The sequence below is a fragment of the Littorina saxatilis genome, linkage group LG2 (assembly GCF_037325665.1).
Source record: "Littorina saxatilis isolate snail1 linkage group LG2, US_GU_Lsax_2.0, whole genome shotgun sequence".
Taxonomy (NCBI): Eukaryota; Metazoa; Mollusca; class Gastropoda; order Littorinimorpha; family Littorinidae; genus Littorina; species Littorina saxatilis.
In genome coordinates, this window is record NC_090246.1 from 89,871,289 (window position 1) to 89,896,577 (window position 25,289).

The 25,289-nt window shown below is 41.0% G+C and overlaps 1 protein-coding gene across 1 annotated transcript; it reads right to left on the bottom strand.

The window, feature by feature from the left end:
* Window positions 1–215: 215 nt before the first annotated feature.
* Window positions 216–1,157, bottom strand: LOC138954733 (uncharacterized). Its single transcript, XM_070326510.1, has one exon. The coding sequence runs from the start codon at window positions 1,155–1,157 to the stop codon at window positions 216–218; it is 942 nt and encodes a 313-aa protein (XP_070182611.1).
* Between the last annotated feature and the right edge of the window lie 24,132 nt (window positions 1,158–25,289).

Below are 25,289 nucleotides of genomic sequence, written 5' to 3' on the forward strand. Positions count from 1 at the left end.
TACTACATTTAGTCAAGCTGTAGAACTCACAGAATGAAACTGAACGCACTGCATTTTTTCACAATGACCGTAGTGTGTGTGTGGTCTGGTGTGGTTTGGTTTGGTGTGGTCTGGTGTGGTTTGGTTTGATGTGGTCTGGTGTGGTGTGGTTTGGTTTGGTGTGGTGTGGTCTGGTGTGGTCTGGTGTGGTTTGGTTTGGTGTGGTCTGGTTTGGTCTAGTGTGGTTTGGTCTGGTCTGGTCTGGTCTGGTGTGGTCTAGTCTGGTGTGGTTTGGTGTGGTGTGGTCTGGTGTGGTCTGGTGTGGTTTGGTTTGGTGTGGTCTGGTGTGGTTTGGTGTGGTCAGGTCTGGTGTGGTCTGGTCTGGTGTGGTCTGGTTTGGTGTGGTCCGGTCTGGTGTGGTTTGGTTTGGTGTAGTCTGGCCTGGTGTGGTCTGGTCTGGTGTGGTTTGGTTTGATGTGGTCTGGTCTGGTGTGGTCTGGGTTGGTGTGGTCTGGTGTGGTGTGGTCAGGTCTGGTGTGGTTTGGTTTGATGTAGTCTGGTTTGGTGTGGTCTGGTCTGGTGTGGTTTGGTTTGGTGTGGTCTGGTCTGGTGTGGTTTGGTTTGGTGTGGTCTGGTGTGGTGTGGTCTGGTCTGGTGTGGTTTGGTTTGGTGTGGTCTGGTCTGGTGTGGTCTGGGTTGGTGTGGTCTGGTGTGGTGTGGTCTGGTTTGGTGTGGTCTGGTGTGGTGTGGTTTGGTTTGGTGTGGTCTGGTGTGGTGTGGTTTGGTTTGGTTTGGTCTGGTGTGGTGTGGTTTTGTTTGGTGTGGTCTGGTGTGGTGTGGTTTGGTTTGGTGTGGTCTGGTCTGGTGTGGTTTGGTGTGGTGTGGTGTGGTGTGGTATGGTTTGGTTTGGTGTGGTCTGGTCTGGTGTGGTTTGGTTTGGTGTGGTCTGGTCTGGTGTGGTTTGGTTTGGTGTGGTCTGGTGTGGTGTGGTCTGGTCTGGTGTGGTCTGGTCTGGTCTGGTGTGGTTTGGTTTGGTGTGGTGTGGTCTGGTTTGGTGTGGTTTGGTTTGGTGTGGTCTGGTGTGGTGTGGTCTGATCTGGTGTGGTTTGGTGTGGTCTGGTGTGGTCTGGTTTGGTGTGGTCTGGTGTGGTCTGGTGTGATTGGTCAGAAAAGAGCATCCTTCAACTTAGACACGTATACCGACAACCTGCAGCCTCGCTGCTTTGTGTGCGACGTGGGAATGTGTTGCTGGGTGTATTTCATAAACGGCACCTGTTCCTATCTGCACAATGAATTTAACAACACAAATCCCGCTCTGCACAAAAGTAGCCACCCATTTATTTGTTTATAAAAAATATTGATATGAACAGATAAACAAGTCGCGTAAGGCGAAAATACTACATTTAGTCAAGCTGTGGAACTCACAGAATGAAACTGAACGTAGTCCGCCGCTAGTGCAAAAGGCAGTGAAAGTGACGAGCCTGTTTGGCGCGGTAGCGGTTGCGCTGTGCTTCATAGCACGCTTTACTGTACCTCTCTTCGTTTTAACTTTCTGAGCGTGTTTTTAATCCAAACATATCATATCTATATGTTTTTGGAATCAGGAACCGACAAGGAATAAGATGAAAGTGTTTTTAAATTGATTTCGAAAATGTAATTTTGATCATCATTTTTATATTTTTAATTTTCAGAGCTTGTTTTTAATCCAAATATAACATACTTATATGTTTTTGGAATCAGGAAATGATGAAGAATAAGATGAACGTAAATTTGGATCGTTTTATAAAAAAAAGTATTTTTTTACAATTTTCAGATTTTTAATGACCGAAGTCATTAATTAATGTTTAAGCCACCAAGCTGAAATGCAATACCGAAGTCCGGCCTTCGTCGAAGATTGCTTTGCCAAAATTTCAATCAATTTGATTGAAAAATGAGGGTGTGACAGTGCCGCCTCAACTTTTAGAAAAAGCCGGATATGACGTCATCAAAGACATTTATCGAAAAAAATAAAAAAAATATCCGGGGATATCCTTCCCAGCAAGTCTCATGTAAAATTTCATAAAGATCGGTCCAGTAGTTTAGTCTGAATCGCTCTACACACACACACGCACAGACAGACAGACAGGCAGACACACACATATACACCACGACCCTCGTCTCGATTCCCCCTCTACGTTAAAACATTTAGTCAAAACTTGACTAAATGTAAAAAGCAAGTGAATGGATCCTCCTATTCTATGTGAAAGCCTGGGCAAATCTGTGGTGATCAAGGTGATCTCTTACACGAGAAACAACGACAAGACAAGACAAGAGAAGACACACTCTTTATTAACGAGGGTAATGGTATAAGCAAACATGTGCTTTTTTACATTCAGCCCTCGTCCATGGCAGGGACTAATCTAATGATAATACGTGTTATAAATGTTAACATAACAAAACAAAACAAAAACAAACAACAACAAACAAACAAATCAAAAAAGACACAAACATCAAAGCAAACAAACAAATAAAGCATGTTAAGCATGCTGCTTGAGCCGGTTCAGGATGTATGGCTTCCAACAGAAGCTGACTCAAGTGACTGCCCCGGACTAACCTTTGACCCCACTTTAAAATGGGAGCCCAGTTCTTTGCACTTTCAGCCGTCGGTGTGTATCTCTTTGAGTGATTTATTCCCAAAGCAGTCATCCAGCTTCTGGCAGTTTTATGAATTCTCCAAAACAGGTGTTTACGAAGCATATTTTCTGAATCCACTTAGTTTCCACTTACTTATGAGTATGCACAAATGTACGTCCAAAGGGCATACGGGCAATTAATGGCGAGTACTGGCGAGTACATAATTTATGCATAAGGTCATACTCACAATTGACGGGCGCAGTAGCGGGGTGGTAAGACATCGGCCTCTTAATCGGAAGGTCGTGAGTTCGAATCCCGGCCGCGGCCGCCTGGTGGGTTAACGGTGGAGATTTTTCCGATCTCCTAGGTCAACGTATGTGAAGACCTGCTAGTGCCTTATCCCCCTTCGTGTGTACACGCAAGCACAAGACCAAGTGCGCACGGAAAAGATCCTGTAATCCATGTCAGAGTTCGGTGGGTTATTGAAACACGAAAATACCCAGCATGCTTCCCCCGAAATCGGCGTATGCTGCCTGAATGGCGGGGTAAAAACGGTCATACACGTAAAAACCCACTCATGCAAAAACATGAGTGAACGAAGAAGAAGAAGAAGATAGCCTACTCACAATTAATTTATACCAAATTGTGTCTTACTTACAGCCTTTCTTTCTTCTTTGCTAAAATCTTCTTCTTTGCTTTCTTTCTTCTTCTTACTCCCCTTCAGATCTGTCTTCTTTGCCTCAAGGAACACATTGGTTCCTGGAATTCTCGTGCGATCTTCTGTTAAAACGAGTTATCTCCCTTGGACATCAGTGGGGCCCAGAGGAAGGCCATGTCTTACAAAACTATTTCCAGATTTGCATAAATGCGTCCTGGATTTTCGGGATGCAGTGTTATTTGTATTCAGTATTCAACAATGCACGATTTGATTTATTTTCAATCGTAGTTTTTACATTTAGTCAAGTTTTGACTAAATGTTTTAACGTAGAGGGGGGAATCGAGACGAGGGTCGTGGTGTATGTGTGTGTGTGTGTGTGTGTGTCTGTTTGTCTGTCTGTCTGTCTGTCTGTCTCTGTGTGTGTGTAGAGCGATTCAGACCAAACCACTGGACCGATCTTTATGAAATTTTACATGAGAGTTCCTGGGAATGATATCCCCGGACATTTTTTTCTTTTTTTCGATATATACATTTGATGACGTCATATCCGGCTTATTGTACAAGTTGAGGCGGCACTGTCACACCCTCATTTTTCAATCAAATTGATTGCAATTTTGGTCCAGCAATCTTCGACGAAGGCCGGACTTCGGTATTGCATTTCAGCTTAGTGGCTTACAAATTAATTAATGACTTTGGTCACTAAAAATCTGAAAATTATAAAAAAAAATAATTGTGTTTAAAACGATCCAAATTTACGTTTATCTTATTCTTCATCATTTTCTGATTCCAAAAACATATAAATATGTTATATTCAGATTAAAAACAAGCTCTAAAAATTAAAAATATAAAAATTATTATTAAAATAAAATTTCCGAAATCGATTTAAAAACAATTTCATCTTATTCCTTGTGGGTTCCTGATTCCAAAAACATATAGATGTGATATGTTTGGATTAAAAACACGCTCAGAAAGTTAAAAAGAATAGAGATAAAGAAAAGCGTGCTATCCTTCTCAGCGCAACTACTACCCCGCTCTTCTTGTCAATTTCACTGCCTGTGCATCGAGCGGTGGACTGACGATGCTACGAGTATACGCTCTTGCTGTAAAAATGCAGTGAGTTCAGTTTCATTCTGTTAGTTCGACAGCTTGACTAAATTAATGTTGTAATTTCGCCTTACGCGACTTGTTATTTTCTTCTTTGCGTCAACCAACATGTTTTTTCCTGCATGTCTTTTTCAATCTTCAGCAACGGCAAAATAAGCCGCCAACGTGGCTGTAATGAAATTACTCTCAAGCCTATTTCTAGATTTCCAAGATGCGCATCCCTGATTTGGGGAATGCAGAATTGTTCATTTTGAATATTCGTGTCAGTGTTACGAGGTCCAGAAAACGAACTTTTTGCACCGTATCGGACAAAGTTCTTCACAAACAGCTGCCAAAGTGGCTGCAATGAAGTTATACTCAAGCCTATTTCTAGATAACCAAGATAATTATGCATCCTTTATTTGGGGAATGTAGAATTGTTCGTTTTGAATGTTCATGTCAGCTTTACGAGGTCCAGAAAGCGACATTTTTGCACCGTATGGTACACAGTTCTTCATCAAAGATGTGAGTGCGGGAAGGGCAAAGTGCAAGGGAATGAAATATATACAATGTATTGTCGGGTTTGCTGAGAGAGGCAAGTGTTGGCGAGAGAATTGGCAATCATAGAACTGTAACCTAGCTGCAATGATATATATAGTCACGCCATCGTCTGTGAAAATGAGTGATAGGCTGCTTGGAAAAGATTCATATATCTTTTGTGTTTGGGTTATGCACAGCCTTCACAGACCTGATATTGCTTAAGTCAACCATGGCTGCGTTGAGATTGTTTAGTTTTATTCCTTTTCTATCCTAAATTACTTTCCAGACAGAACGTTCTATTGAACTACATAGCTAAGAAGAGATCTGAAAGGAACAAAGCTTAAACTGGAAAGTTGCACCAAAGCCTTGTTGTTAAAATGAACACTTCATCTTTAGGCTCAATCGGATATTGTTACCACATGCAGCGCTTGAGTCAATGTGTCTCTATATATCAGGTTTGTTTTCAAGAACTTTTTGTCAAGAATCAAAATGCAACAGCGTGTTTGTATTGGTTGCTTACTTGATTGCTTGCTGACTGGTTGGCTGAATTGTTGACTGACTGACAGGGCTGCTTTTTCTATGTTTTTGTTTTTTCTTCTTTTTTGTGAATTTTTATTTTTGGCTTGTTGGTCTGCGTGTTTGGAGAGTTCTTGTTTCAACCCTAAGTCCTTCGTTTCATGTCTATTGGAAACAATTGGGTCTAAATCCTACAACTGCAAAAAGCTGCATTTCTACGAACAGTCACATCCGGCTCTGTAGTTCAACTATTCAAACATAAGCATTTGAAGCTGGTCCCGTTTAAAATTGTATTCCTCAGTTAAGAATACCTAGATTTAAGCAGGAAGACTATCCTTACTTAGATTCCAAAGCCCTTCTTGTGGAGAAAAAAACCACCTATTAGTTTGCTCACTTCCTTTGGTATAAATACAACCAGGAATAAAAAGCCGAGAAAGGAAAGTGTGTGAAAAGTTTAATTACGGACAAAACAAAACATGTTCTAGAACACCGATTTATTGATCTTTAAAGTGGCCGAACAAGACACACAACAGACAAATAAAAATGATAAAGGGGGATTTTCTTCTTCTTCTTCAGCGTTCCAGAATTTTCTGGTTACGTGTGAGCTCGTTTGCCCATTTGGGTTCCCCAAACTATACTCTGAGAGCATAGTCAGCTTCACTCCGCTTTCGTTGAGTAGGCATGCTTGGTATTTTCGTGTTTCCATAACCCACCGAACTCCGACATGGATTACAGGATCTTTTCCGTGCGCACTTGGTCTTGTGCTTGCGTGTACACACGAAGGGGGTTAAGTCACAAGCAGGTCTGCACATAAGTTGACCTGGGAGATCGGAAAAATCTCCACTCTTAACCCACCAGGCGGCAGCGACCGGGATTCGAACTCACGACCTCCCGATTAGGAGGCCGACGTCTTACCACCCCGCCACTGCGCCCGGGGGATCATTTAACATAAGAGATCAGATACATGATGCGTTATTTTATCAATCTACAGTCTACCTGTTTCGCTTTAGTTTTTATTTTGTTTGTTAAAATAATGTTGAAAAACAAAAACAAAATCTGTACTCATCACCAATACTGGGACAGCACACACAAAACATGTTTTCTGTTTGTGCTGTCCTTGTTTTGGTGAGTACATATTTCTTTGTTTTTTTTAAACTTTGTTCATCTCACCCACAGTCATTTTGTTGTTTAGATTTGTTAAATAATGTCACGGTTTTTATTTACCTTAACCACGACTGCACCCCCCGCGGGTTAGGGGGAAGACTTTACCTGATGCTCCCCAGCATGTCGTAAGAGGCGACTAACGGATTCTGTTTCTCTTTTTACCCTTGATAAGTGTTTCTTACCCCCCCCCCCCTCCCCCCCCCCACCCCCCCCCCCCCCCCCCGGGTTAGGGGGAAGAATTTACCCGATGCTCCCCAGCATGTCGTAAAAGGTGACTAACGGATTATGTTTCTCCTTTTACCCTTGTTAAGTGTTTCTTGTATAGAATATAGTCAATTTTTGTAAAGATTTTAGTCAAGCAGTATGTAAGAAATGTTAAGTCCTTTGTACTGGAAACTTGCATTCTCCCAGTAAGGTCATATATTGTACTACGTTGCAAGCCCCTGGAGCAAATTGTTGATTAGTGCTTTTGTGAACAATAAACAATTGACAAGTGGCTCTATCCCATCTCCCCCCTTTCCCCGTCGCGATATAACCTTTGTGGTTGAAAACGACGTTAAACACCAAATAAAGAAGAAAACCACGACTGCTTTTAAAAGCAGAAGGGTACACTCGATCACGATTCCAAAAGGGCAGGGCACAAAAACTAAGCGGTCACCGCAGATGCTTTCGTCATGAGCTGCAGACTCGTGCCAAAGGCAAGAGGCAAATTTAGCCTGACATTTCTGCAACTGATTTCGTGACTCGTTTTGTGCCTCGAAGGATGGACCCAGTGGTTCAGCATCTGAAATGCTAATAGCGGAATTCTTTGTTCTGCATTATTTATCGAATGCAATTAGGACAATTAGTGGGCGGCAATTAATTTAATCAGTCGGGATAGGCGGCAATGGAGTGTTGATTATTACAGTAATAACAAGGGTCGTTTTCAAAAAATGTCGCAAAAGCTGTCCCCGGACTTTGGCTCTGCACAGTCGTCGCGTCTTAAAACAAACTAGACAACATTTTGTATCATTTTGTTCGTTGTCCAAGGGTCATTAACTTCCTGTATCAAAAATACAATTTATGTTTATATGATTTGTAGAGCGTGAGTTATCTGACGCAAGGGTGCCGAAAAACGAGTGTCTCACGGTCGCCAACCAGTCTTTCAGATCTATTTTTTCTGTTTTTCAGTATCGGATAATCATGAAATTTGGTCACATTATAGTCTTTATTGGTTTCTTTTAGAAAAGGTGAAACATTTCATTAAAACTTGGTCTTAGGGGTGCATAATACGAAAAAAACCTGTTGTCCCACAAAAAAAATGTCCTTGCTGTTACGACTGAAGAAAATTGATAACACTAAAAAATGTGGATCGCCAAACTCAGAGCTAATTAGATCTAAAGAAAGACAATTCTTTCATCAATTGATTAACTACAGATATACAGTTGCAGACGACATGAAAAACATCAAAATATTGTTGTCTTTCAACTAAGGTGAGATGTCCCTAAAAATGTTGTCCTTGCTGTTACGGTACTTTCAAATTGAAAGAGTTCGATTCAAACTCAGAAAATCTCACAGTTTGTAGAGATTTTGATCCAGATCAAGAATCACACAAGTTTATTTCAAAGCGACGTCGCTTTGGAAATTGCGACACAAAAAACACCCAAAATGTCCTTGCTGTTATACGGTCCTTGCTGTTACGATTCTGGGGCCAGTTTCCACTGTGCGCACTGAACCCGTACTTGTGTATAGGTCATGTCTTAAAGGCATAGAAAGCTGATGACTATTCACGCTAATTGCTTTACCCACAGCTGGAGACATGCTAAATTAAGTTCCCTGCAAGATATTGTGGTCTAGGACCCCTTAAATGTTGAGATATTTGAATTTTTATTTTGATCTAGATCGTCCTATTTATAGATTTGCCAACAGAGGTAACGTTGACGCAAGGGAAATAACTCCGCGTCTTTGTTGACATCCTCACTTTTTCAGAGGCTAGAACAAGCTGTAATGCATGTATATGGTCCGCGCATTGCGACATATCGTCATTATATGGCCTTATGATGCATTTGACATCGATTGTGGGCAAACTACACATCGTAAACACGGGAGCGAGTTAGTAAGCCTTTAAACTGGATATTTCAGTGACACATCTTTGGATTTCCCAGACTGAATTGGGTTACACAGGGGGTACTTTTTACATTTAGTCAAGTTATGACTAAATGTTTTAACATCGAGGGGGGAATCGAGACGAGGGTCGTGCGTGTGTGTGTGTTGTGTGTGTGTGTTAGTGTGTGTGTCTGTACAAAGGCGACCTTGTGCACTCTTTTGTTCGTATAGGCCGACATTGTGCACTCCTTTTCCTTATGCACTCCTACACTGTGCACTCCAGGTCATATATAATATAGTATTCTTCCTTTCTACAAAAACATAGAATAAAAGCTTTGCATTGCACAAATGCATCACGGGCTATCTTTTTGTATCGAATTTAAAACTTGTGCATCTAAGATCGCCGATATATTTTATTATAAAAAAAGGAGTGCACAACGCCGCTTTTATACAGAAAACAACCAAAATGTGTCTGTCAAAGTTTTCTCAATCTTGTGGGTTTTTTTAGCTTTAAAGCTTTGAAATATATTTGCTTGACCTCAATACAAGATGAATATACGAAATATTGTTAATAGCTGCATTTTCGTGCCCTGTTTAATGCAGGAGTGCAGAAGGTCCTTTTATACAAATAGAAGAGGTGCATAATCAAACAAGAATACAAACTATACATTGCACAAAGGCATTACGGGCTATCTGTTGGTATCGATTTTTAAACTGGTACATCTAAATTCGCCGAATTATTTGATTGTTAATAAGGAGTGCACAATGCCATTTTTATACAGACAACCAAAATGTCGTGGCGGTCAAATATGTTTTTAAACCTTGTGTTTTTGTAGTTGTTGAGCTTTGAAATGTATTTACTTGACCTCAAGACAAGATTAAGTAAGGACTATTGTAAATAGCTGAATTTTTCTAGCACTTTTGAGTGTAGGCGTGCAGAAGGTCGTGTTATACGAATACAAGGAGTGCATAATGTAGAGCTTTACGAACAGCACTGTGCACTCCTGGCCAATATAGTATAATTTGTATTCCTTTCTACAAAAAACACACGAATAAAAGCTGTACATTGCACAAATGTATGACGGGATATCTGTTGCTATCGATTTTTAAACTTTTGCATCTAAACTTGCGCAGATATTTAATGGTCAAAAAGGAGTGCGCAATGCCGCTTTTATTTTTATACAGACAACCAAAATGTCGTGGCGGTGAAATATGTTTTTAAACCTTGTGTTTTTGTAGTTGTTGAGCTTTGAAATGTATTTACTTGACCTCAAGACAAGAATAAGTAAGGAATATTGTAAATAGCTGAATTTTTCTAGCACTTTTGAGTGTAGGCGTGCAGAAGGTCGTGTTATACGAATACAAGGAGTGCATAATGTAGAGCTTTACGAACAGCACTGTGCACTCCTGGCCAATATAGTATATTTGTATTCCTTTCTACAAAAAACACACGAATAAAAGCTGTACATTGCACAAATGTATGACGGGATATCTGTTGCCATCGATTTTTAAACTTTTGCATCTAAACTTGCGCAGATATTTAATGGTCAAAAAGGAGTGCGCAATGCCGCTTTTATTTTTATACAGACAACCAAAATGTCGTGGCGGTGAAATATGTTTTTAAACCTTGTGTTTTTGTAGTTGTTGAGCTTTGAAATGTATTTACTTGACCTCAAGAAAAGATTAAGTAAGGAATATTGTAAATAGCTGAATTTTTCTAGCACTTTTGAGTGTAGGCGTGCAGAAGGTCGTGTTATACGAATACAAGGAGTGCATAATGTAGAGCTTTACGAACAGCACTGTGCACTCCTGGCCAATATAGTATGTTTGTATTCCTTTCTACAAAAAACACACGAATAAAAGCTGAACATTGCACAAATGTATGACGGGATATCTGTTGCTATCGATTTTTAAACTTTTGCATCTAAACTTGCGCAGATATTTAATGGTCAAAAAGGAGTGCGCAATGCCGCTTTTATTTAGATGACAACCACAATGTGTATATCAAATATTTTATTTTCAACCTTGCATTTTTTTAAGTTTGAAACTTGTTAATGTGTTTGCCATTCATCAAGACAAGATGAAATAAGAAATATTGTAAATAGCTGCAATCTTTACATGCGCTTTTTAATGTAGGAGTGCAGAAGGTCGTATTATACAAAAACAAGGAGTGCAGAATGTTGAGGTGTACGAACAGGAGTGCCTATGCAAAGTAGTGCAGAATATCGACCTATTTTTAACAGGCAACAGAACGGCGTGTGGTACGAATACAAAATGAATGTAAAATAAAGGTTAATATGACTGTTACACAAAACTACTTTCCCTACGTTAAAATCTCTTCTATCGCCCCCATACTAGTGCTATGCAACTCTAAACTAAATATAATAATGTTTCACGGCCGAAAGAACTTCTTAAGAGATTTAAACATTCAAAACTATTGCATTTTTTCTTCATAATGACAGTAAAGGGAGAGAACTCCGCACAAAGACCACATGGAAACAAACACACATGCAGAATAATACACGAAAAAAAAGGTACAGATATCATCTATTACCGACAAACTTCGTGAGCAAGAGTCATATTCATTTGCATGGGTAGAATATGTGTGGTGGTCTCACACGAAAGGCATCTAGGCATAGCACTCCCATCTCCCATCCATCTTCCTTACCCCCCCCCCCCCCCCCCCCGCCGCCTCCTTAAGTTGGTCCAATTTGTTCAGAGAAAAAGAGAATGAAAGAGGCCATGCATAGACCTCCATGTTTTAAATCTTGAACCATGCACCTGTCACTGAACCCCTTTATCCTGCACCAAACCCATACACTAGCCTAAAACTTGCATTGAGAAACCATTGCCAACAGAGGCCACCTCGTTTAAAAGACCATCTAGGCTATGGTTGGACCGGATTCCTTTTTAACATTACCCGCAGAGACCACCTGAAAAATGTGACCAGAGACTACTCAAATTAATGAATGGTCCTAATTGATGTTTTTCCCTCTTATAAAAGACCACATCACCAAGAACTATCACAGGCATGACAGAGTCAACCATTCTGAAATAGTATCTCTTCTGCTTAAAATATATTTTAAAAAATTCAAAGATGTACTGTACACGAATGTACAGGCAGATCTGACAGTTGTAAGTTAGCGAGCCGGGGAGTAACGAGCCGGGGGAGTAACGATACGGGGGAGTAACGAGATGCTCCCCAAACCAGGCAAAATGGCCCCGTAGACAGTATCCCTTTAACTTTAAAGCTGCTGTATCTACGGAATTATCTGTCTCCTATTACCTCGGGACTACTGCTATGGCAATCCAGACCCAACATAATGATACTTCCCCGCTGATGGGGCTTGATCGAACAATGTCAGCGATTGGCAAACTAACCCTACTTTCGTTTTTGCCGTTTTCTTGGAAGCAGTGACTCTGCCTCCGCCGGGTTTTTCCATATCTTCCTGATGGCTTACAACCCTATAATCAAAAGCTTGTTCCATTTAAACACTCTACACATTGTTTTCCAGTACAATATCAATCATCAAGCTCCACGAACAATACTGGCCATTTTGAATCGAAGGCTGTTCGGAAACTGGAAACTGATGGGTAACGTTTTCGTCTTTCTTCAGGGGATTATCTCCCCTGAGGAGTCCGTCTTTGGCGAATGCTCAAACTAGCCACCTTTGAGCTGTCCTCCTTGAGTGTATAGCATTTTTTTTTGGAAAACTAGGGTAAAGGTAGCTCTAGCAACATACAATAAATATATCAGCCATTCAGCTCAAATCGGCCGTGAACCAGGCAAAACGGCCACGGTGACACTATCCCTTTCACGTCCCGTCCCGTCAATAACACAGACCATCTCAGGACGATCTACGGTACCGCAACACGGTGGCCTAGTGGTAAAGGCGTCCGCCTCGTAAGCGGGAGGTCGTACGTTAGCTCCCCGGCCGAGTCTTACCTTAGATTAAAACAATCAATCAATCAATCAATGAGGCTTATATCGCGCATATTCCGTGGGTACAGTTCTAGGCGCTCTGCAGTGATGCCGTGTGAGATGAAATTTTATACTTTAATGTGCAATCCGTCTAGTGGCTGCCACGCCTTGCATCTGATCTGGCATTATGTGGTTAGTGCTAGAACTGGTCGGCCAGATGCCAGTGTACTGTAGTTGGGTGAGCATGAGACATGACGTCTGAGCTGCGTCTTCTGTCTTGATTGTGGCGCACGTTAAATGACTAAGCAGCACCGCCCTGCGTTGATCCTTGTTGATTGACTGGGCGTTAAGCAAACAAAACACACAATAACGTTATACGGCAATCATTTAAAACAAAACAAAAAAAACACAAGGCGAAAGGCTCGGCTAGGTTCGATCCCACCTGTGTTATTCTGATGTTCGTATTTCCGCTTATGTACAGATTTCATAACGCAAATGTGAACGCTTCGTTCACACCTGCCGCCTTGCGTATTAGCGCCGTAAGGCAAGACTATACCACAGCGGGGGATCACGACAGCCAACTGAGAAGAAAACTATTATTTGCTTAACAGGGCCTCAAATCTTTCTGGTCGATTTGTGCGCTTTGTTATTGATGGCCGCAGGAGCGGTCACGAAATGGGGGGTCCTTAACGTCCTCACAGGAAATTTTTCTTTTTAGGGACATGAGTTGGTGATACGCTACAAGGAGCGGTCATCTACTGCAAAGCACCTTTGAGAGATCGCATGGGTTGTTGTCACGTGACCTATTGCCACTGGGGGCTTTGTGCCATGGGCGGTCTGACTAAACACTACGCGACCGCTCGCGACCTTGCACTACCTTGCGCGGCCTCAAACTAAAACATGTACATGTAATATTTGTATTTATCATTTTAGCGCATAGACACCTCATCAATCAATCAATCAATATGAGGCTTATATCGCGCGTATTCCGTGGGTACAGTTCTAAGCGCAGGGATTTATTTTAATTTTTTATTTTATGCAATTTATATCGCGCACATATTCAAGGCGCAGGGATTTATTTATGTCCCTAATAGGCTCTGGTTCCTGTGCACACGCCCCCGCCCCCCACCAACAACATCCCACCCCACCCCTCCGCCCCAACTTTCAAAGTTTCAGCACTTCCCGATTGATTTTAGTCATTCATGATTTAAGGAAGAGATACAATTCCCTTTGCACATTTGCAATTAGAAAACATCATTTTGTGAAAAAAATAGAGATATGATTTATTGTTTATCATAGTTATAGATCGTTTTGGAAGCACACGTATCTGGTGTGTTAATGTGTGTTTGTGGTGGTGGTGGTTTTTTGTGGTGGGGGGGGGGTGTTGATTTACTGCAATGTACGAATGAATGAAAACGTGTATAGTGCATAAAAACGTCAATGCACAAATACATGTTCACAGCGCTTGTCTATACATTTATATGTACAACAAATGTCAGAATAATAATTATAACACTAAACCCAAATAGTATGTTTATATAATACGGGGGAGACAGAGAGTGAGAGGATAAAACAGCAAAGCGGAGGGTGTGTATGTGGTAGGGAAATTGCGATCCGTCGAATTTCTTGTTAGGATTGTTATAGGGCCTACTTCACTGACCACAGAAAAAATAAAGGAAGCTCGGAACTTCTGAGAACGCGTCATATCCAATTTTTCGTCACTGCTCAACGTCATAAATAAAAGAAATTCAAACCGAGTCATACCTAATACTTTTTACAAATTGGCTGTCTAGTGGCTACCTCGCCTGACCTCTGGCATTATGGGGTTAGTGCTAGGACTGGTCGGCGGCAAACTATCTTGCACCAGTATGTCAGCCAGACAATTAGCAAGCTGTGTGTCTAGCCCACAGTTTATCCCCACTGTAATTGATAGTTGGCAGCTCCACTTGAAGTGAAACTGGCCCCTTGGTACTAAGCTGGAAATGGACTCCAGATATTTAAACAAATGCCCCCATATGTCCGTTTACATCTTCATCGCACTTGCCACTGGGGGCTTTGTGCCAAGGGCGGTCTGACTAAACACTACACGACCGCACGCGACCTTGCACTACCTTGCGCGGCCTCAAACTAAAACATGTACATGTAATATTTGTATTTATCATTTTAGCGCATAGACACCTCATGTCCCTAATAGGCTCTGGTTCCTGTGCACACGCCCCCCCCCCCCCCCGCCCCCCACCAACAACATCCCACCTCACCCCTCCGCCCCAACTTTTTTCTTCCCGTCATTGGCGAGTTTTATTCATCAGCGCGTCTCTATGATTACTAGTGCCAAACCCTGGGGTTACCCATTATCACGTGAAAATTACTAATTAACGCTGTCAGTTACTGTTTTCACCTGTTAGTTACTCATTTTCACGGGAAAATTAGTAATTTTAGGTTTTGGCTCAAGCAAACCGTTCGTGAAAATTAACAACTAACACTGTCAGTTAGCGTTATTACTGTTACTTACACAGAACACGTGTTAATTACTAATTTTCAGTTTTGGCCTCGGCGTATTAGGGCCAAAACCGGCGGAAGTTTTGAACACTATCGCGCATGCGCATTGGAACACAATCGAGAACAATAATTATATGGTGGCTGCTGTTGAACGTACAGTTTCTGAATCGAGCGAACTTGATTATTAAAAGTGTAAGAAGGAAACGACGCTGAAAGTGATTTTAGCAACGATCACCGTAATCTGACAGAGTGAGCAAGAAGCGCGCATGGCTAGCACGATGTGCCAAAACTGATTTTCCCATGTTAATTTCTCATTTTCACGTGATAATTACTAAATTTTGCCCTAAAATTAGTAATTTTTACGTGAAAATAGTAATTTTTAGTTTTGGCTCTAGTAATCCGCCAGTAAGCGGGCAAAAACTGAACGTGTTAATTACTAACTTTCACGGGAAACGTATATGTTCTACCATTAATTATGTTTTTTATATAACCTTTATTTTATTTGTATTTCTATTTTATTTTACTTTTTTTTCTTCCCCCAGTCATAGTTGTAGTAAAATAGTTTAGTCCCTCTTTAGGGCGAGGGCCAGATGCAAAAAAGCATATCTGTGCTTATTCTTGTCACCCTCGAAAAATAAAGATTTGTCATTGTCATTGTCATTGTCACTCTCTCGCTCTCTCTATCTCTCTTTACTTCTCAGTCTCACTCTCTTTTCTTACCTTTCTCCCTCAGTCTCAATCTCTTTCTTTTCTTTCTTTCTCTCTCTCTCTCTCTCTCTCTCTCTCTCTCTCTCTCTCTCTCTCTCTCTCTCTCTCTCTCTCTCTCTCTCTCTCTCTCTCTCTCTCTGTCGCACCCAGGAAAGACAAAAAGCATGATTATTACAACAAGACAAAAACACCAGTCACGACCTCTTAAGTTAAATCTTTCTCTGGAATCACAACCTGTTCAGCAGGTAACGGAACATCGTGTTTTGGGTGTGATAGTCGATCAAGAATTAAAATGGCAATCTCATGTACATTATATTTGTCAAAAAGTATCCAAGAATTTGTTTCTGCTATCAAAGTTAAAGCAATATGTCGATATCGCAACACTAAAACTATTTTATCATGCCCACATCTCAGTTATCCCATATTAATTACGCATCAACTCTTTGGGATGGCGTCTCTGATATTCACATAAAAAAATTAAACTCTCTACATCGTCGGGCAGCTAAAATCATGTTAAATGGTCCACAATTATCAGCTGATTTGAAGTTAAAGAATCTAAACTACCTGCCGCTAGTTAAACAGTTACAGTTTAATAAGACTGTAATGATGTATAAAGTATATCATGGCGAAGTGCCCATCTATATTCAGGACCTATTTCACAGAGTCACCGAAAGGTACGGGTCTATCAATTTTCTACCACCAATACCCAGGATTGATTTGTTCAAAACTAGTCAAGCCTTCTCTGGCGCTATGGTGTGGAACTCCATTCCGTCTGTAATAAGATCATTAACCTCACTAACGAGTTTTAAACAAGCTCTGCATAATCATTTTATGTCTACCTAGATGGCTATACTAGTCTTAACACGTGCAAGTAGCTGTCAACAATTGGCAAAGCTTTATGAATTACACAAATATGTTCTTTATTATATGTATTATGTGGAATTTATGTTGCGATTTTCCATCATCACTTCATCATCATCATCATCATCATCATCATCATCATCATCATCATCATCATCATCATCATCATCATCATCATCATCATCATCATCATTATCATTTACACCATATAATCATTATTAGCATTAGTGTAAACGTTGGTATCGTGTGAATTTTACCGTCGATCACTTTACATGTGTTAACATGTTGCATGTTTCGCTTTCGATTTGTATGTTGCTTACTTTGCCATTTTATTGTTTATGTTTATTTGCTTGTTTGCTTACTTGTCGATTGTTTGGTGGTTCGTTCGTTTACTTTGTTTATTTGTCATGTTGCTTTACTTGTTTATCATTTATTAGATATTTGTATTAGAAGTAAGGACCGGTTGTAAGAAAAGGCGTCGCCTTAAACCTCTATCCTTGAAAAATAAAGTTCCATCATCATCATCATCTCTCTCTCTCTCTCTCTCTCTCTCTCTCTCTCTCTCTCTCTCTCTCTCTCTCTCTCTCTCTCTCTCTCTCTCTCTCTCTCTCTCACACAAACCCTTTTTGGATGAAGGGACTCAAAAACCAACCACTATTTACATGTGTGATGATCTTAGCCTCGTCGCGATATAGCCTTCGTGGTTGAAAACGACATTAAACACCAAATAAAGAAAGAAAGAAAGAAATGATCTTAGCAATGTCTTGCTTGTTCGATTGATTTTCTTTAAAATGTAATGTATGGATTAGAGCATGATGTTGAGAAAGTGCAAGCTGCACTATACCACTTAATTCACATCAATCAACTCGCAATTTACCTCAATGCAATGCATTTTGTGTACATATGTATAATGTGTTTTCACTTTAGTTTTCTGTTAAAATGTAGAATTTTAGTTTTTCTATTTTCTATTTTTTATCTTGTATTTTTATTTCATTTTTGTAGTTAGTCCCTCTTTAGGGCGAGGGCTGGATGTAAAAAAGCAGACCACTGCTTAATCTACTACCCTCGTAAAATAAAGAATTGTCATTGTCATTGTCATTGTCATTGTCTCTCTCTCTCTCTCTCTCGCTCTCTCCTCTCACCCTATTTCTTTCTTTCACCCTCTCCTTCTCTCACTTCCTTCTGTCACTCTCTCTCTTTTTCCTTCTCTCACTCTCTCCTACTCTTTTTTCCTTCTCTCTCTCTTTGTCTCTCTCTCTCTCTCTCTCTCTCTCTCTCTCTCTCTCTCTCTCTCTCTCTCTCTCTCTCTCTCTCTCTCTCTCTCTCTCTCTCTCTCTCACTACCTCCTCTCTATATCTGCTTCTTTTGTACTCGAAAGTACTAAGTGTATAATAGCAGATGATAGAAACTAAATCAGGCCTACTACGAAGGAATGGTTTACTCCATCTGTTAGACATAGGTTTTGTGTAAACTACCTCAACCGACCCCACCCCCCCCCCCCCAACCCCACACACAGTCCGATCCCATTTGAAATAAAAACAAACTAAATATGAAACAATATGAACTTGAAACACATGTTTACGCAGCTCTTTTACAAGTTGCTACAATCATTATTTCTAGCCGCGGCCGCTTACAGTCACTCTCAGATTTTTCGTCCCCACACCTAGCGCGCTGGGAGAATTGAAATTGGAGACGGGCTGTAAATTAGCCTGTGGCCAGAGAGAGCAGGAGAAAGCGTTACAGTGTTGATAGCTAATGATAGCGAGCCGTGACAGTGTTAATAGCTAATGATAGCGAGCCGTGACAGCGTTAATACAGTTCAGGCGCAGTCAAGTCCAGACTCCCTTATGAGGGAGAATTTGAGCCCCTGTCAGTCACTCCAGTACACGCGTTCGGAATGCACGATAAGCGTGTGGTTGATACGGTTCGTTAAACACTTCCCCTCGGCCTTTGCGAACTTGACACTGATAGCCGAAGGCGCAGCTCCTGTGCGCAGTCCACAAAACAAGAGGCACATACAATACACGCACAGGGGTAGAGGAGACGAAATAGGTGAACAAGAATAATCAGATATGTAATAGTTTTACTGCATTATAACAAACATTTAGTGTTAATGCTGCTACTTTAAATTAAAGCCAAGCTTTTTTTGTTTAAACTGTGGCGTCATTTTCTGGTTTTGTTTTTGTATCCGGTGTTGTAAGAATTTACATGACAAATACAAATGCAATGAGAAAGGCAACACAGATTCAGGCAGTTCGAATAGCTAATGATAGCAAGCGTCCGGAGCAGTAGCTGCAGCACATCGCTGAAATTCTTTCAAAAATTGGGCTTTAATTTTGAATACTTTTCAGTCGGGGAGAGCCGGGAAGATAAAAGAGAGAGAGTGAAGGAGGAGAGGGTCTGGGTAGGCACACAGGCACAACAAACATGGGATAAGGGGTTGGTACAGAGGTTTTGTTTGTCCATTTTGATTTGATCAATTACTTTTGTAGACGATAAAATGAATGTAATATTTGCGTACATAAAAATGTAAACAGTTGGGACTCAATTGGTCTTTGTTTGCACAGTCACGTAAATACATTTCAAAGCTTTGACAACAAAAAAATCGCAAGGTTGAAAAAAAAAATCGGTGACAAATTTAGGTTGCTATCTGTATAACTCCGACATCATTTAAACATATGCGTGTCATCAATGCCGATAGATATAGCTCTCTCTCTCTCTCTCTCTCTCTCTCTCTCTCTCTCTCTCTCTCTCTCTCTCTCTCTCTCTCTCTCTCTCTCTCTCTCTCTCTCTCTCTCTCTCTCACTACCCCCTCTCTATATCTGCTTCTTTTGTACTCTAAAGTACTAAGTAATGGCGAGGTGCAGGTCAGAACGCTCAGGGGTGCCAGAGTAGCGGACGTCACCGAAGTCTTCAACAAGACCGTGGATACCGCGACCAACATCTCCAAAGTGGTGCTGCATGTTGGCACTAACAACGTGGCTGCAATCGAGGCGCGGCCCACACTGCTGGACAGTTTTGTTGACGGGTACCGTGCTCTTATTACCAGCGTCAAGAGTAAGGTGCCTGACGCACAGATCGCAATCTGGGCCATCCCACCACAGAAGCCGTGGAGGAGAATAGTTACTGTTCGTAAAATGAACCAACGACTGGCCGACGTGTGCAAGACCAATGGTACAACCTTCCTCTCTCATGACGCTGTGTGGTCAATTAACAGCGAGGGGAAGGTTGACCCTAGCCTGATCCAGGACAAGGTACATTTCACCGACAGAGGTTTAGGACTTTACCTCAGAGAGGTCAAGACGTTTCTGTTCGGCAAGAATAAGAGTGCTAAGACTATTTGAGACCCGCCTGGGGCCAGTGCGGGTGATAGTGTTACGCAGCTGCAATCGCGTCGTAGTTACGCTGACGCTGCCTCCCATGCTAATAGGCCTGAAAGTGAGAAGAAAACAGATAAGACGCCACCCAGTGGCATGCCCAGAGACCGTGACGATAAGCATGCTGCGCGCTCATCTGAGCAGGAAATAACGAGCCACTCGAGTGCTCGGGCAGACAGAGGCAGGACTCATAGTCCGTCATTGGCACCGCCATTCTCGCCATTCAATCCCTATCTGCCATTAATTTATGCACAACGGCCAACACTTCCCCCAGTTGTTTCCGTGGTTTCTTTGGCCGCCCGCCTCCTTCTGGAGCTGGCTGGCCTTCTCCTTACATGTGAAATGCATGAACGATTGCGTGTGTACGTGAGTTGTGGTACCGTACGCGGTACTTTACCATAACTCACCATCAGTTTAGCTATTTCATTATTAATTTGTCTTTTTGTGTCTTCCCCCACTTTGCATTTGTTTTTTCCTTTCAGCGACATAAAGAAAACTTTTTAACTTTTGTTGGTTTAAACACAATTTTATTCAAAATACATGACATGAAACAATTGACAAAAATGCAGCTAGGACACGAACTCAAGCAGATGCTTATTTGACGTGACCATAACAATGCTAAGTTACACAAGTTTTCATGATGGTGGACAACACAATTATTAACCAGAAGAACAAAATGTAGGAGGGGGGTATGGGGAACTTAATCAAAACAGGAGGATTTACAGATTTTTTTTTTAATCAAATAGAAAAAGAAAAGAAAAAAAAATAAAGAAAAGAAAATAAGGTGACACTATGAATGAAGCGCGTGGGACGAGAACATCGATGCTGAGACATGCAATAAGTAAGTTCAGATAAATGTACATTTTCATGGAGAGGGCAGCATCGTTCGTTACGAATGTATGGAAGAAAACAACCACACACACACACACACAAAAGAGAACAGCAAAACAAAAACAAAAACTCAATGATAATTATTACTTATAATTAATAATAATAATGGACATTTATTAATCGCCGTTTCTCACAAGAGCTCACGGCGATTTACATATTAATTTCTGCCGTGTGAGATGGAATTTTTTACACAATATATCACGCGTTCACATCGGCCAGCAAACCTCAAGCCTATTAGGGCGAGCATTCACCTTTCACGGCCTTTATTCCAAGTCACACGGGTATTTGTTAAATATGTAATTGATGCAACAACACTGAGAGGCGGGTTTACGTTCTCCTGCACACAAACATACACAATACCAGTACGTGGGCTAATCCTTCAAGTTAGTCGACCGGATTCAGCAATAAAGGATTGGACCGACTCGAAAATCAATGTATTTATTCGAAATGAATGTTGCTCGCTGCCTCTTAATAATGTTTCCACGTGTCTAAAATTGGCAGGCAGTGAATTAATTGTGGACATACGAGCATGTTCAAACAACGTGCAGTATAACAAGTAATGTTCAGCTGTTTCGTTCCGGTTACCGCACGCACACTGTGGGTTATCTTTTAAATGGCGTTTGCATAAATCGGAATTAAGGTTACTCATGTTTAAACGCATTAACTTTTGTTCCGCTGTGTGGTAGCCACCAGTGGTGACAGGACTGCCTATACTATAGGCCTTTAGCTGGACAAAGTGAATGAACATTAATTGGTTCTGTCTTCACCGTCAAGTTAAACGTTGCATTGTACTGCTGTGCTGGTCTCTGAGTAGACATTACACATAGCGGTGTTTGAGTTTGTTTTCTTACTAGTCCTACTTCCGTAATTAATTACTTTGTAAGCTTGCACATTTTCCCCTTTACATTATTTTCAGTCGTTTATTTGATTTGGTTGTTCTGTTGGTACTGTGTGTTCTGATTTGCATTGTTTCCGGGTTGCACTTAGCCTGGTGAAATTAATATTTTGTGTTTTGTATGCAAGACTTATCTTCTTCAAGCATAGATGTGGGGCATGCTAATATTTTTCACTTAGGCAACAAAATTCATGAAGTCTATTCTTTGCTTAGCGGACCACCACGCCTCCACCTCCTCGGTCTCACTGAGACCCGACTGAAACTACAATCCGATTCTGAAATTTATATCCCTAACTACACTTTTTTTGCGTAAAGATGCTACCCGATCGCCACAGACGCGCCTTGGCATATATGTACATAATGACGTGATGCCTTACATCACCCGGCGTCCGGATCTAGAGACCGAGGCCGTGGAGTGCATTTGGGTTCAGCTTAAGCGTGGTGCTAAAGATTCTACTACACTTATTTCTATCCTGTACAGAAATCCCTCTTGTAACTTTGCCTGGTATGATGACTTCGTGCACATGATGGACTTGGTCACAACGACAAACCCAAAGTCTGATTATATTCTTCTAGGGGATTTCAACATTGATTTACTAAAACCACACACGTCATGGGAGTCAACCTCCAATTTATTCGGGCTGCAACAACTGGTTCAACAACCTACAAGAGTTACTTGCCAGACAACATCAAAACAACTAACTCAATCAGCGATTTCAAACGCTATTTATCTACTCCTGATTATAACGTACCTGCCTATTATTACTGTGGTAAAAGACTGGAAGAGATTCACCACTGCAGAATGCGCCTAAACATGAGTAATTTGAATTCTGACATGTGTAAACGCCACCTACAGGGAAACCCACAGTGCGCTTGCGGCTACCCGAACGAAACAGCTGACCATTATTTGACACATTGTCCTTTGTACGTAGATGCTCGCCTGTCTACAATAAACGCACTTCCTGTTAATTACAGACATGTTGAAATATTGTTAAATGGTAGCGAAAACCTTTCTCTTTGCACTAACAAGCTTGTTTTTGAAAGTGTCCAATCGTTTATCCATGAATCTGGTCGTTTCTGTTGATTTGACTCAGTACCCATATTCAAGCCAACAAACCTTATTTTATATGCATTTTTCAAATGTATATTTAGCGAGCTACTGCTTACTTGCCACAGGACTATGGTTTGTAATGTACTATGTATATTCTTATTTGTATGCGCTGCCAACTTCATCTTTTATATGTACCTTCCGTTTTCTCCTCCCTCCTCCATCCTCCCCCCTCTTCCTCCTGCTAGCTTTTTCTTATTCTTTCTGATTTACTTTAACTATGCTCTTCTTGTAGATAGTTCAACAATTGATAAGTATTGCATGTCCGACATCATATTTGCGTTATTTTCCTACTTCGTAGGGCGCGTAATATAAGCGTTTGCTTGAGTTCGTGTCCCTATTGTTTATCGTTGTATTTTTGTATCATGTTTGATTTAATAAAACATTGTTTAAACCAAGAGTTACTCCCACCTCCTCCACCCTATTAGATCATATACAGGATGACCCCAAAAAAGAGTACCCAAACAAAACGTCTTAAATTGAACAAAAATAAAGCAATCTTCATAAAATTTATTTACACACACAAGTAGCCTCTGCATGATTTGCACAGAAAATTTTAGCGTTCTAGCTTGTCTTTCAGGAAAGTTATGCTCATTCTACAGAACATGCTCCAAATAAGTGTTTTGGTTAAAAACTCGAAGCGCAGATACTTTGAACAGATGATCTCTAATAACTGTGATACGGCGCATCTCTGGCGTGCCATGAACGAGATAACGCATAAGAAACGTAAGCCGTTCTTATCGCCCTCGATCGTGGCATCGCCAGACACGCTCAATGATCATTTCCTGTCCACGGCGTCCCTCCTTCACCAGTCCCCTGACCCCACATAGCGATGAATTCTCAAACTCCCCTCTTTCAGAATTTTGTAACGAGAGGCTACGGTCTAGTGACCAGAGTTGTATCCCCGAGCTAGCAATACACGAAGTAGGTAAATCTATTTCTGAATTGAAAAATAAAAAATCTGTGGGCGTGGACACTATCAGTACTTATATCTTAAAACTTTCTCTTCCGTATGTTGTTGAACCCTTAACGTTTTTGTATAATCTATGTATTAAAACTTGTGTATTCCCTGAGGGCTGGAAGTGCGCCAAAGTTATTCCTATTCCAAAGACATCGGACTCTACTGACATTAATAACTTCCGTCCCATATCCATCATCTCAGTACTTTCAAAGCCTCTTGAGAGGCATATTCATAAGCACGTGGCCCATCATATGGAATGTTACAACCTTTTCTACCAGTTTCAATCTGGCTTCCGTAAATTTCATTCTTGTTCCACGGCCCTTGTCCGTCTGTGTGATACCTGGCTCTCAGCTATAAACGATTCTAAAATCGTCGGTACCGTTTTCCTCGATCTAAGGAAAGCCTTTGAAACAGTAGACCATACTCTTCTTATTCGCAAGCTTGAGTATTACACGCACAACAGTCACACGGTAAACCTGCTTACATCATTTTTAGTCAAACAGAACCCAGCGCGTCTACGTAAACGGTCAATATTCAGGCGATGGTTACTTAAAATGCGGAGTTCCTCAAAGTTCTATTTTAGGGCCCTTATTATTTTGCATTTTTATCAACGACCTGCCCTTGCATATAAAAAATAACAATGTGTCTTGTGAGCTCTTTGCCGATGACAGTTCCCTTCACTCGTCCTCACAAACGTTAAATCAGGTGCAATACGATCTTCAACAGGGAATAAATGATGTTTTTAAATGGTGCGTTCAAAATAAAATGACATTACACCCTAAAAAATCAAATAGTATGGTCATAACATCCAGACAGAAACACCAGAGAGCACCCCTTATTCTTAACCTTAAGCTGAACACTGATCCCATAGAGCAGGTTAAATCACACAAGGTATTAGGAATCGTAGTTGACCAGGAGCTTCGGTGGAATGTACATATCAAAAGCTCTCCAAAAATCTGTATCTTTTATCCAGATTAAAACCCTTTGTAGAAGCGGAAGGTCTAAAAATGTTTGTTGTGGCACACTGCCAATCTTCTATCAATTATGCTTCTACTGTATGGTGCGGTGCGAGCGAAAATCTGCTTAAAACATTAAATTCCCTGCACAGAAGAGGGGCAAAGCTAATTGTTACTAACCCGTATCTGTCAACGTCAGAAAAGCTTAAAGCTGCTAGTTTACTTTTACTGCAGGAGCAGTTTGACTATAACATTGCAGTGTTAATGTACAAGGCACTCCATGGGCTGGCACCACCATACTTGAATGCATTCATAACCGAGGCTCCTGAGAGATACGGATCAGATAAATATCTACTACCAAGGACCCGTGTAGATCTATATAAAACTAGTTTTGCCTTTGCTGGGCCATCAAGGTGGAACTCTCTTCCTTTGAATGTTAAAACTAGCAAATCTGTAAATATTTTTAAATCTTC

Coding starts and splice junctions, on each gene's coding strand:
- LOC138954733 (XM_070326510.1), bottom strand. CDS start 1,157: ATGCTCTTTTCTGACCAATCACACCAGACCACACCAGACCACACCAAA.